The sequence below is a fragment of the Neomonachus schauinslandi genome, chromosome 16, assembly GCF_002201575.2.
Source record: "Neomonachus schauinslandi chromosome 16, ASM220157v2, whole genome shotgun sequence".
Classification (NCBI taxonomy): domain Eukaryota; kingdom Metazoa; phylum Chordata; class Mammalia; order Carnivora; family Phocidae; genus Neomonachus; species Neomonachus schauinslandi.
In genome coordinates this window covers 15499966-15513691 of record NC_058418.1, presented here as the reverse complement: position 1 = coordinate 15513691, position 13726 = coordinate 15499966, and the positions used below count along the sequence as shown (strand labels likewise).

Sequence of the window (13726 nt, the reverse complement as noted above, 5' to 3'; positions counted from 1 at the left end):
CTACCTGAATCCAGCAAAAGAATTGCTTAGAAAAAGCACAGGTAACCCTTGGGAGCTCACACAGCCAGAAATAGTTTGTCCCCATCATCCAGAGAGGTAAACTTCATAATAAACTGGTTAGATTACTTGAAAAGTTAGTGCCTCAGTAGAGAAGCAAGTTAGTACTAAAGGCTTTCTGGTCCCACCTAATAAAGTTTAAAGGAAATCTTAATAGGAAAAAACTGTTACCAGGTAACATAGATATATTCCAGAATAAGCTTGAGTTTATTTCTATAATTTTATTTTTTTAAAGATTTTATTTATTTGACAGAGACAGCGAGAGAGGAAACACAAGCAGGGGGAGTGGGAGAGGGAGAAGCAGGCTTCCCGCTGAGCAGGGAGCCCGATGTGGGGCTCGATCCCAGGACCCTGGGATCATGACCTGAGTCGAAGGCAGATGCTTAACGACTGAGCCACCCAGGCGCCCCTTGAGTATATTTCTAGAAATACAAAAATACCAAGCACATAGAAGGCAAATTTTATGATGTGTGGCTGGTAGGAAAAACACCAAAAACAGGAGTGTAAAAATGCAGGAATACATGAGTGTAACAAGAAAAATCTATAGGAACACACCCAGGAATGACAAAAATAGCTTTTATATTTGATTTGCTAGATTTCATATTTGGCAATAGATACTGGCATTACAACCATCTAAACTATTTTCTACATGCCCAACAAGGAAGAAGAGATTGATCATGATAAGATGTGGAAAATACTAAAAGACCTAAACAAAATTCTAGAGATTAAAAAATGTCTAAGATTGAAAAATACAGTCAATGAGATTAATAGAGTAGACACTATGAAAGAAAACATTAAGCTTGAGAACACAGCAACAAAAACTATAAGCTGAACCAGAAAATCAGACTAATAAAAGTAAATTAGGTAACAGAAAACTATGGGATAACTGCAATCAACCTAATTATTGTAATTGGGATCCCTGGAAGAGAGCAAAAAGAATGAGCCGGGACCAAAAAAAAAAAAAAAAGACATTTACAGAAATAAGTTTTCCAAATTTGGTGAAAACTGTAAACCCACATACCCAGGAAGTTCAACTCATCCAAGCAAATCACACCAAAGCAATCATAACCAAACTGATTAAAATCAGTAATAACAGAAGAATCTTAACAGCAGCAGAAAAACAAAAAATCCTACATGCAAAAGAGCAAAGATTAAAAAAATTGTTCTAGACATGATGGAGTAAACATATTTTGCCCTACTCCTCCCCACTTACTAGAAACTTAAGAAGAATCTGAAACTGAGACCTGGGGGCAAACTGATTATGGACTTTGGGACTTAAGGAACAACCCAGCGCAGTGGTGACTTCCTTGGATGAGAGTTGGGTTTTGTTTTTGTTTTGGCTTCAGGTCTGAGTACCAGAGAACCTTGCAAATTGGAAATGTCACCTGATGTAAACAATTACCCAAAACACACCACACACTAATAACAAGAAAACAAAAAACACCCATGATATGATCAGACAAAGGGCTGAAAAAGTTGTGGCCCTGCAGAACAAAAAGCCCTTTTGACAATGCCAACTCTATGTTACCTGAATGGTACAAAGAGAAATGCCTGTCTCCCACACCATTCTGCACAACAGCCAGCAAGCAGCACCACAACCTTGCCAGTAAGTATCTGCAGAGACTGCGTGTGTGCACAGCCCTATCATCCCAGCCCAGGAATAAGGCAATGTCCCTTCTCCCAAACACTGGGTACATTCAGCTGCTGTATGAGCAGAAACCTGACTGCCAATCCTGGCCCATTAATAATGTGGACCCTACAAAGATGTGAGTGGAACACTGCCATCATAGCCCAGAAATAAAACACACCTCATCTTCTCCTGGTGGACAGGTGCACTGGGAGGGTGTGAGTGTGATTAGGGCCTTGACTATCATTGTGACCTGGCGCTTACTAGCTGGTGTTCCACCCTGTACTAGCTGACAGGCATTTGAAGAGGCACTGTATAATCAGACACTGACTACTACTCTTAACAGCAGGAACAAAGGCCTTTTCCCCTTCCACCTAATGGGGGCCTCCACAAACTATGTATGTGAATAGAGCCATGACTAAATTCCAGCTCACTGAGTAACATTTACCCAGAAACCAGAATGTCATAACACCAAATTACCAGAGTACAGTCAAAACTTATTCATCCTAGCAAGAATGAGGCATATTCAACTTAAATGAGAAAAGACCATCAAAAAACCCTAATAAGATGTCAAAGATGTTGGAATTATCTTACAAGAATTTTAAAACTACTATCATAAAAATGCTTCAGTGACAAAGAATGCACCTTTAAAAACAGAGTTCCAAAATACATGAAATAACAACTGACAACAGTAATTAGAATATTCAAACCACTTTCAATAATGGCTAGAACAACTAGGAAGATGTTCAACAAAAAGTAGAAGGCATGAACAACACTATAAACCACCCAGATCAAAGACATCAATAAAAACGCTAACCAATAATAGCAAAATACACATTCTTCTCAAGTACACAAAACATTCTCCAGAATAGAACACATCTTAGAACACGTCTTAGGCCATGTCTCAATAAATTGACAAATTAAAATCGTACAAAGTATATTTTGATAATGAATTAGAAGTCAATAACAAAAATGTGAAAAGAATTACAAATCACAACTATGTGGAACTTATACAACTCACTTTTTAAAAAGATTTATTTATTTTAGACACAGCACTGGGGGAGGGGCAGAGAAAGAGGGAGAGCAAGAATCCCAAGCAAATTCCCCACTGAATGCAGAGCCAGAGCGGGGCTTGACCCCACAACCCTGAGATCATTACCTGGGCCAAAACCAAGAGTCAGATGTTTAACTGAGCCACCCTGGTGCCCCTACAACTCACTCTTAAGTAACTAAAATGTCACAGAAAAAATCATGAGGAAAATTAGAATACTTTCAGATGAATGAAAGTGAACCGAAGAGATGCATATAAAGCATTACATAAAGGTATATTTATAGTTGTAAATACCAATATTTTTAAAAGATCTCAAAGGAAGAACCTAACTTAGCACATTAAGAAACTAGGGAGAAAAACCTGAAACAAAAGGAATTAAAGAAATAAAGAATAGGTGAAAAACAAATGAGAGAACAAAAAAAAATAGAGAACATACATAAAATCAAAATTTGTTTCTTTAAAAGATCAACAAAATTAGAAATGTTTCTCTAAAATGACCATGGAAATAAAAAAGGAAAAGGTTCAGGGTGCCTGTGTGGCTTAGTCGGTTAAGCGTCTGCCTTCGGCTCAGGTCATGATCCCACGGTCCTGGGATCGAGCCCCGCATCAGGCTCCCTGCTCTGTGGGAAGCCTGCTTCTCCCTCTCCCTCTGCCTGCTGCTCCCCCTGCTTGTGCGCTCACTCTGTCAAATAAATAAATAAATAAAATCTTAAAAAAAAAATTTAAAAAAAAGGAAAAAGTTCAGATTACAAAAATCCATCATGAAAAAGTACCTGACTACTGACATCATAGAAATTAGAAGTATTATAAGGAAATGCTATGAACAACTGTATGAAAGCAAATTAGATAACTTAGATTAAACAAAATCCTGAAAGGTCAAAATTAGCAAAATACACACAAAAAGAAAGATAATCTATGCACATACCTGTTAAAGAAACTGAATCCCTAATAACCTTCTAAAACAGAAAGCATCAGGCACAGATGGTTTCACTTGGTGAATTCTACCAAACATTTAAATAGGAAATGATACTAATTCTCTACAGTATCTTTCAGAAAATAGGGTAAAAGGAAAGTGTTCCTAACTCATTTTATGAGGCCAGCAATACCTTACTACCAAAATCACATACATTATAAGAAAGGAAATTACATAGTAGTATCTCTCAGAACATAAAAGCAAACATCCTCAACAAACATAATATCAAATATAACAATGTATAAAAGAATCATACAACACAATCGAGATTTATCCTATGCATGCAAAGCTATCTCAACATTGCAAAGTAATGTAATCCATTACACATCAACAGGCTAAAGAAGAAAAATCATATTATCATGTCAATAGATGCAGAAAAAGCATTTTTTTAAAAAGAGTAATACCCATTTATGATTAAAAATCTCACGGCAAATTAAGAATAGAAGGGAACTTATTCAACTTGATAAGAACATCTACCAAAACCCATCACCACTATTTTCAATATTGTGCTGGAAGTCCTAGCTAATGGAGCAAGTCAAGAAAAATAACTAAAAGGTACACAGATTAAAAAGGAAGAAATAAAACCATCTTTGTTTGCAGATGACATGGTTGACTATGCAAAACTCCAAAAGAATCAACAACAAAGAACTCCTGGAACTAATGTGAGCATAGCCAAGCTTGCAAGCTACAAAGTTAACATAAAAATGTCAAGTTCTTTCCTACATACCAGCAATGAACAATATAAAATTAAAATTAAAAATGCATAAACATTTAGCACATTAAAAAGTACTAAGGAATAAGTCTAAAAAAATGTATAACAGAACTAAAAAAACTGATGAAAGAAATCAAAGAACTAAATAAATGGAGAAATATTCCAAATTCATAGACAGGAACACTCAGTATTGTTAGGATGACAGTTATTCCAACCTTGAGCTACAGAATCATTACTATATCAATCAAAATCTCAGCATGTTATTTTGTAGATGTTGACGGATTCTGAAGTTCATATGGAAAGGCAAATGACCCAAAATAAATCCACACAACACTGAAGATAAAGAAGTTGGAGCACTTAACACTCTCTGACTTCAAGATTTACTACAAGGATACAGTAATCAAGACTCTGTGTACTGTCAAAAGAATAGACAGATCAATGAAACAGAATAAAATGCTCAGAAATAGATCCACACAAATACAGCCAACTGATCTTTTACAAAAGAACAAATACAATTCAGTGAAGAAAGGTGTCATTCAACAAATGCAGGTGGAACAACTGGATATCCACATTAAGAAAATGAATCTAGGGACAGGCTTTAAACTTTTTTAAAAAATTCAAAATTCGGGGCGCCTGGGTGGCTCAGATGGTTAAGCGTCTGCCTTCGGCTCAGGTCATGATCTCAGGGTCCTGGGATCAAGTCCCGCATCGGGCTCCCTGCTCCTTGGGAGCCTGCTTCTCCCTCTGCCTCTCTCTCTGTCTCTCATGAATAAATAAATAAAATCTTTAAAAAAAAAATTCAAAATTCATCACAAACCTAAATGTACAATGCAAAACTAAAAGACTTCTAGAAGATAAAACAGAAGAAAATCTAGGTAACTTCGGGCTTGGGAATGATATCTTAAGAAACCAAAAGCATGATCCATGAAAAATAAAACCTGTTAAGTCAGATGTCATTAAAAACACTCTTAAGAGAATAAAAAGCCTAGCCACAGACTAGGAGAAAATTATTTGGAAAACACATACATGATAAATGACTTGAATCTAAAATATACAAAGAACTCTTAAAACCTAACAGTAGAAAGCAAACAATCCAGTTAAAAAACAGAAAAGATTTGAACAGACACCTCACAGAAGATATACAGATAGCAAATAAGCTTATGCAAAGATGCTTAACATCCTATAGCAATTAGGAAATTGCATATTAAAATAATGAGATACCACTATACACCTATCTGAATGGCTAAAATCCAAAATGCTGACAAAGATGTCTAGAAACAAGAACACTTATTCATTGCTGGTAGGAACAGAAAATGGATCAACCACCTTGGAAGATAATTTGACAGTTTTTTATAGAGTTAAACTTACTCTTACCATATGAACTAGCAATCTTTCTCCTAGATATTTACCCAAACAAGTAGAAAACTTATGTCCACAAGACTCCACACTTGGATGTTCATAGCATATTCTTAATTTTCTCAAACTGTAAACAACCAAGAGGTCCTTAAAAGGTTTTTAAGAGGTGAAAACAAACTGCTATACATCTATACAGTGGATTATTTACAGTGATCTTTAAAAAATTAAGCTACTAAGCCACAAAAACATGGAGGAAACTTAAATGCATATTGTGTAGTGAATGAAATAAATACCTTTTTACTTTCTGTATTTCTGATTTTTTCATACCCGTAGACTTCCTTACTCTGGAGAGTGTGTGTCTCCGTGGCTACCTGTGTCTCCTAGGGTAGCTAATTCCTTACAGATAGTAAAAATTTACCTGGGAGTATGCCCTTCACATGCAAACTAACCAACCAGAGCACAAACTTAAACTTTCTTTACTGGGCCACTATTCCGTTGCCCTAATCACCCCAGAGCCATATACTAGCAACTAGGGACAGCATTTTGTCACAAAGCCTTCTGAAATTGTTCAAACTAATCAATCCTAAGCCTGCTTACCCTATCCCACCCATTCCTTTCTGCAGAAATCACAGTAAAGTCTCTTGCCCATGTTTTTTCCTTGTTCTTTCTACCTCAAAACAGACGCTGGTGCTTCCCCATGTAAGCCTATGTTGCATGCTGTACCTCCAGTAAGTATAAAAATGTCTCCCTTCCTGACAGTCATCTCTGTGTCTGTCTTACCATACCTGATTAAAACAAATCCTGGGTCAATTTTTTAAAAAGCTACTCTGAAGAGGCTACATACTGTATGATTCCAACTATATGACATTTTGTAAAAACAAAACTATAAAGACAACGAAATTATCAATGGATGCCATGGAATAGGAGGGAGAGATGAATAGTTGGAGCACAGGGGATCTTTAGGGCAGTAAAATTACTGTGTGATGTTGTAATGGTGTAACATGATGCTATATGACACATGACATTATGCATTTTATAAACTCATACAACTATACAACACAAAGAGTGATTCCAAATGTAAATTATGAGCCTCAATTAATATCAATGTTGATTAATAAATTATAAGGGGGTCCACTTCATCTAAAGGATAGTTCAAGTTCAGTGTTTCCTTGATGATTTTCTATCTGGATGATCTATCCAATGTTGAAAGAGAGGTAATGAAGTCCATTACTATTGTTGTATTTCCATCTATTTCTCCCTTCATATCTGCTATTCTTTTAATATACTGAGATGCTCCAATGTTGAACACATATATATTTACAATTGTTATGCCTCTTGATGAACTGACCTTCTTCTCGTTAAAGCTTTTTACTTAAAGTATATTTTGTCTGATAGAAGTACAGTCGCCTTATATTTTGGTTTTCATTTGTATGGAACATCTTTTTCCATTCCTTCACTTTTATCCTATGTATGTCCTTAATACTGAAGTGAGTCTCCTATAAGCAGCACATAATTAGGTCTTATTCTTACAATCTTTCAGCAACGTTATGCCTTCAATTTGAGAATTTAATCCACTTACATTTAAATAATTATTGATAGTTAAGGTCTTATTATTGCCAATTTATTGATAGTTAAGGTCTTATTATTGCCATGTTTTCTGGCTGTTTTGTAGTGCACTTGTTCCTTTCTTCCTCTTTGGCTATCTTCCTTGTGAATTGATGATTATCTGTAGTACCATGCTTTGACTCCCTTCTCTTTATCTTTTCTGTATCTACTATTGATTTTGCTGTTTGGTTACCACAAGATTTATATAAACCATCTTACAGATACAATAGTCTATTTTACACTGATAAATCAATTTAGAATGCATACAAACTCTACTCTTTTATCCCCATGCATACATTTCATTTTTCATGTCATCCTTTGCACAGGGCCATGCTAATCTTCTCTGTATCATGCCAATTTTTAAGTATATGTGCTGCCGAAGTGAGCACACACATTTCATTTTTCATGTCACCATTTGCCATTTTTTAATGTGTATACAATAACAAATGATTGTAGCTAGGCTTATTTTTAATACTCTTGTCCTTTAACTGTTATACTAAAAACAAATGGTTACATATTACAGTATTCAAGTAACAGAATTTGAGTATATAAGTACCTTTACTAATGTGTTTTATATTTTCATATTTTTTCATGTTATTAATTAGTGTCATTTTATTTAAGCTTAAGTAACTCCTTCTAGCATTTCTTGTAAAGCAGGTGAAGTGGTAGCTTTTTGTTCATCGGGGAAAGTCTCTCTCTTCCATTTCTGAAGCAAAGCTTGGCTGGATAACATATTTTTAGTTGGCAGCTTATTTCTTTCAGCATTAGAATATATACACCCACTCTTTCCTGGCCTGCAAGGTTAAATCCATTGATAGCATCATGTGTGTTTCCTTGTAGATGAGGACTTTTTGTCTTCCTGCTTTAAAATTTTGCCTTTATTAGATAGTTTTATTATAATGCATCTTGGAGAAGCTCTCTTTGGGTTACATCTAGGGACCTATGAACTTCCTAAACTTGATTGTCCAAATTGTTCCTCAGATTTGGGAAGTTCTCAGTCATTATTTCTCTAAATAAGCTTTCTGTCCCTTTCTCCATCTCTTCTCCTTCCAGGACTCCACAATGTATAAATTGCTTTTCTTCATGGTCTCCCTTAATTCATATAGGCTTTCTTAACCATTTTAATTTTTTTCTTTGTTCTTCTCTAACTAAATAGTGAAATGGCCTGTCTTCAAGTTCACAGTTTCTCTCTTTTGGTTGATCAAGTCTACTGCTGATGCTCTGTATTTCACTTTTCATTACTTAATTGTCTTCTTAGGTTCCAGTATTTCTGTTTCGTTTTTTATTCTGACTCACTGAAGTGTCATTTTGTCTGCATATCATTTTATTAATTTCATTGCATTCTCTATCTGTATTTTCTTGCAGCTTACTCAACCTCCTTGCCAGTATTTTGAATTCTGTATCAGGGAAAACATAGATCTCCATTTCTTTAGAGTCAGATACTGGAAAATTGTATTCCCTGGAGGGAGGGGTCATGTTTCCTTAATTTTTTAGAAGATGTATTCAGAACACTTACATTGCTTGGAGGGGGAGACAAAAGAGTCACTAGAGGGACGCCTGGGTGGCTCAGTTGGTTAAGCGTCTGCCTTCGGCTCAGGTCATGATCTCAGGGTCCTGGGATCGAGTCCCGCATTGGGCTCCCCGCAGAGCGGGGAGCCTGCTTCTCCCTCTGCCTCTGTCTCTGTCTCTGTCTCTGTCTCTCATGAATAAATAAATAAAATCTTTAAAAAAAAAAAAGTCATTAGAGAGAGTAGTGAGTGGATGGAGGGGGAGCAATGGAAATGTTTGAGAACTGACTGGTATGCTGAGTAAAAAGAAATTGTTCTAAATGTTACTCAAAATCCAGATGCATAAAAGAAATTGTTCTAAATGTTATTCAAAATCCAGATGCATAAAAGAAAATACTGAAGCCACGATGAAAATGGGCAGTCTTAGAAATAGAGTTAAAAAAAAAAAAATTCCCTAAAAGAAAAGCCTAGGCCTACATGGCTTCTTTGGTGAGATGTTTTTTGTTTGTTTGTTTTAATAATACCAATCCTTCAGAAACTCCTTCAGAAAATAAAGGAGGGAGGGCGCCTGGGTGGCTCAGTTGGTTAAGCGACTGCCTTCGGCTCAGGTCGTGATCCCAGGGTCCTGGGATCGAGCCCCGCATCGGGCTCCCTGCTCTGCGGGGAGCCTGCTTCTCCCTCTCCCCCTCCCCCTGCTTGTGTTCCCTCTCTCGCTGTGTCTCTCTCTGTCAAATAAATAAATAAAATCTTTAAAAAAAAAAAAAGAAAAAAAGAAAGGGGGGAATACTTCTCAATTCATTCAATGAAGCCAATATTGCCCCAATATTAAAACTAGAAAAAGACATCATAAAAGTTACAGACCAAAATACCCATGAACATAGAGGTACGAATCTTTAAAAAAAAAAAAAAAAAAAGCAAACCAGGAGAGCCTGGCTGGCTTAGTCAGTAGAGTGTGCAACCCTTGATCTCAGGGTCATGAGTGAATTCCAGCTCCATGTTGGACACAGAGGTCACTAAAAAAAAAAGCAAACCAGGGGCACCTGGCTGGCTCAGTCAGTGAAGCATGTGACTCTTGACCTTGGTGTCATGAGTGCAAGCCCCAGGTCAGGATAGAGTTTACTTTAAAAAATTTCCAAACCAAATTCAGCAACTAATAAAAAAGATTATAAAACATGACCAAAGGTATTTATCCCAAGAATGTAAGATTGGTTTACAGCTAAAAGCCAATTAATACAATATACCTTATTAAAAGAATAAAGGACAAAAATCTCATGATGATGTTTTATCATGAATGATAAAAAAGCACTTGACAAACATTAAAGATTTTTAAAAAATGCTCAACAATGGAAGATTAGAACTTCCTTATCATGATAAAGAGCATTTACAAAAGATTCTACAGTTAACATTATTCTTAACAGTGAAATATTGAATTCTTTATCCCTAAGATAAGGAATAAGACAAAGATTTTTGATGCTACAATATTCATTTATCTTTTACAGTATTTTCGATCTGATGTTAAAAGACAACAAGATACGAAAGGATTATAAACTGAAACACACATACACAAATGGTGTTTATTTGCAAATGACATAACTATGTATATAAAACAGGGATTAGAGAACTACAGCCTGCAGTTTGCCTATAAAATACAAAGAGCACGTAAATTTGTAAATAGAGTACTACTGATTCACACCCCTGCCCATTCATTTATGTAATATTGCCAATAAATGCTTTCATGTCAGAGTTGAACAACAGGGGGGTAGTGGTGCTGACTCCTGCAGTCGAAAAGCTGTGTGTAACTACTGACTCCCCCCAAACTAAACTACTAATCACCTACTGTTGACTGGAAGACATACTGATAACAAACAGTTGATTAACACGTTTGGTATGTTATATGTATTATATACTGTATTCTTACAATAAAGTAAGCTAGACAAAAGAAAATATTAAGAAAATCATAAGAGAAAATAAATTTACAGTACTGTACTGTATTTATTGGGGGTAAAAAAGGAATATAAGGGTACCCATGCAGGTTAAAACATTTTGTTCAAGGTTCAACTGTACTTGCAAAAGATAGCACATGGCCACAGTCCTGAGATCGTTCATTTGATCTTTGAAGAAAAAATCTGACAACTGGATGCAGAAAACACAAAGTGACTTACAAAATATTATAAGACTATATATTATAAAACTAATAAGCAGGTTTGGGAAGGTCACTGATACAGCTAATACACAAAAGTCAATTATATTTCTATACACTATATGCAGAATGAAAATGAAAACACTAATAAAACACTTTGATTTACAACAGAATGAAAAACAATACACCTAGAAATAAATTTAACAACACAGTATAAGGCACCTGGGTGGTTCAGTCGGTTAGGCGTCTGCCTTCGGCTCAGGTCATGATCTCAGGGTCCTGGGATAGAGCCCCACATGAGGTTCCCTGCTCAGTGGGGAGTCTGCTTCTCCTTCTGCCCCTTCATCCCACTATTGTACTCTTTCTCTCTCTCTCAAATAAAATCTTCAAAAAATAGTATAAAACCTGTACAATAAAAACTAAAAAAGGACCGTGAGAGAAAATAAAGATGTAAATAAATGGAGAGATAGTAGACTCAATATTGTTAAGAAGGCATTTCTCCCCCAAATTGGTCTACATATTCAACAAAAATTCCTAGTAAAATCCCAGCAGGCTTTCTTGTAGAAAATGACAAAACAATCCTAAATTTTATGGGGAAATATAAAGAACCTCTAATAGCCAAGCACCTTTGAAAGATAATAGAGAACCTACACTACAAGATTTCAAAATTTATAAACTATGGTAATCCAGACAGTCTGGTATTGGCATAAGGATAGCCATACATATCTCAATGAAATAGAAAGTTCAAAAAGAAACCCTTATATTTATGGTAAACTAATTCTTTTTTTTTAAAGATTTTATGTATTTGACAAGAGAGAGATACAGCAAAAGAGGGAACACAAGCAGGGGGAGTGGGAGAGAGAGAAGCAGGCTTCCTGTGGAGCAGGGAGCCCGATGCAGGACTCCATCCCAGGATCCTGGGATCATGACCTGAGCCGAAGGCAGGTGCTTAACGACTGAGCCACCCAGGTGCCCCTATGGTAAACTAATTCTTGACAAAGGTGCCAATAACTCAATGAGAAAAGTCTAGTCTTTTCAAGAAATTGTACTGATACATTTAGACAACCACATGCAAAAAGAAAAAGAACTAAGATCCATGCCTCACACCATATGTAAAAGTTAATTAAAATGGATCATATACAAAAGTATACAGGCTAAAACAATAGAAATCCTCTAAGGAAACACAGGACAAAATATTTGTGACTTGGGGTTGAGTAAAAATTTCTTAGTTTGACATCAGAAACAAACACTAAATTAAAAAAATTCACAAATTGTATTTCATTATAATTTAAAAACCTTGCTACGCAAAAGACATTTTTAAGAAAAAGAAAAGACATTCCAAATACACTCCAAAATAACTACACTGGGAGAAAATATTTACAAATTATATATCTGATAAAGGACTTCTATCAAACATATAAAAAACTCTCACAATTTAGTACTCAATACTAGGAAGACAAACAACCAGTTATAAAAATTTGCAAAAGTTGAATATTTTAACAAAGAAAATATGTTAACAACTGGTAAGCACATGAAAATATGCTGTAACATCTTTAGTCAAGGACAAACTAAAACCACAGTAAAACAACACTATACACCCCCAATAATGGGTATAATGAAAGCAACTGACAATACCAAGTTTTGATAAGGATGTACAGAAAATGCAACAGTCCTACATTGTTGGTGAAAATGTAAAATGTTATAATTACTTTGGAAAACAGTTTGGCAGTTTCTTGAACTATTAAATATAAACCTAGCACACAAACCATCAGTTCCACTATGTATTTCTCCAGTTGAAATGAAAATATCCACAGAAGGATTTGCATGTGAATCATCATAGTTGCATTAATCGTAACAGCCCCAACAATGAAAACTGTCCAAATATTTATTAACTGGGGAATGGATAAACAACATGGGGCAGAACTATATAATGGAATATAATTTAGGAATAAAAAGGAACTACTGATCAGTAATACAACAAAGATTTACCTCAAAAACATTATGCTAAGGAAAAGAAACCAAACAAAAGACTATACATTACATTATTTCATATCTATCACATTTCTAGAAAAGGGAAATCTACACATATACAATGCACTTCACGTACTGCCTGAGTGAGAGTGTGAGCAAGGACTGACTGCAAACAGCACACAGATCTTTTTGGGATGATAAAAACATTTTACAATCCAATTATGGTAATGGTTACACAACTCTTATAAATTTACTAAAAATGATTGAATTGGGGATGCCTGGGTGGCTCAGTCAGTTAAGCATCTGCCTTTGGCTCAGGTCATGATCCTGGAGTCCCAGGATCAAGCCCTGCTCAGGGTCCCTGATCAGTTGGGGGAGTCTGTTTCTCCCTCTGACCCTCCTTTCCCACCTTGTGTTCTGTCTCTCTCTCCTGCTCTCTCAAATAAATAAATAAGATCTTTAAAATAAAATAAAATAAGGGGGGAGGAGCAAGATGGCGAAGGAGTAGGAGACCTAAATTTCATCTGGTCCCAGGAACTCAGCTAGATAGGGATCAAACCATTCTGAACACCTACGAACTCAACAGGAGATCAAAGAAAAGAATAGCAGCGACTCTCTGAACAGAAAAGCGACCACTTTCTGGAAGGTAGGACGTTTGGAGAAGTGAATCCAAGGCGATATTCAGGAAGATAGATGGCAGGGGAGGGGGCCTCCATCAGCCGGCTA

The 13726-nt window shown here is 35.9% G+C and overlaps 2 protein-coding genes and 1 pseudogene across 2 annotated transcripts in view; 1 reads left to right on the top strand and 2 right to left on the bottom strand.

Annotated features, from left to right (window-relative positions):
* LOC110590109 (zinc finger protein 14 homolog) overlaps positions 1 to 13726 on the top strand; it is a 525303-nt gene that overhangs the window by 43550 nt on the left and 468027 nt on the right. Inside the window, exon 4 of the mRNA XM_044922190.1 lies at positions 2511 to 2531. Coding sequence (XP_044778125.1) covers positions 2511 to 2531 — 21 coding nt within the window. The remainder of the gene's footprint in view (positions 1 to 2510; positions 2532 to 13726) is intronic.
* Positions 1 to 13726, bottom strand: part of LOC110590101 (zinc finger protein 382) — a 382742-nt gene that overhangs the window by 123409 nt on the left and 245607 nt on the right. The window lies entirely within an intron of this gene.
* LOC123323354 lies at positions 7670 to 7770 on the bottom strand (annotated as a pseudogene).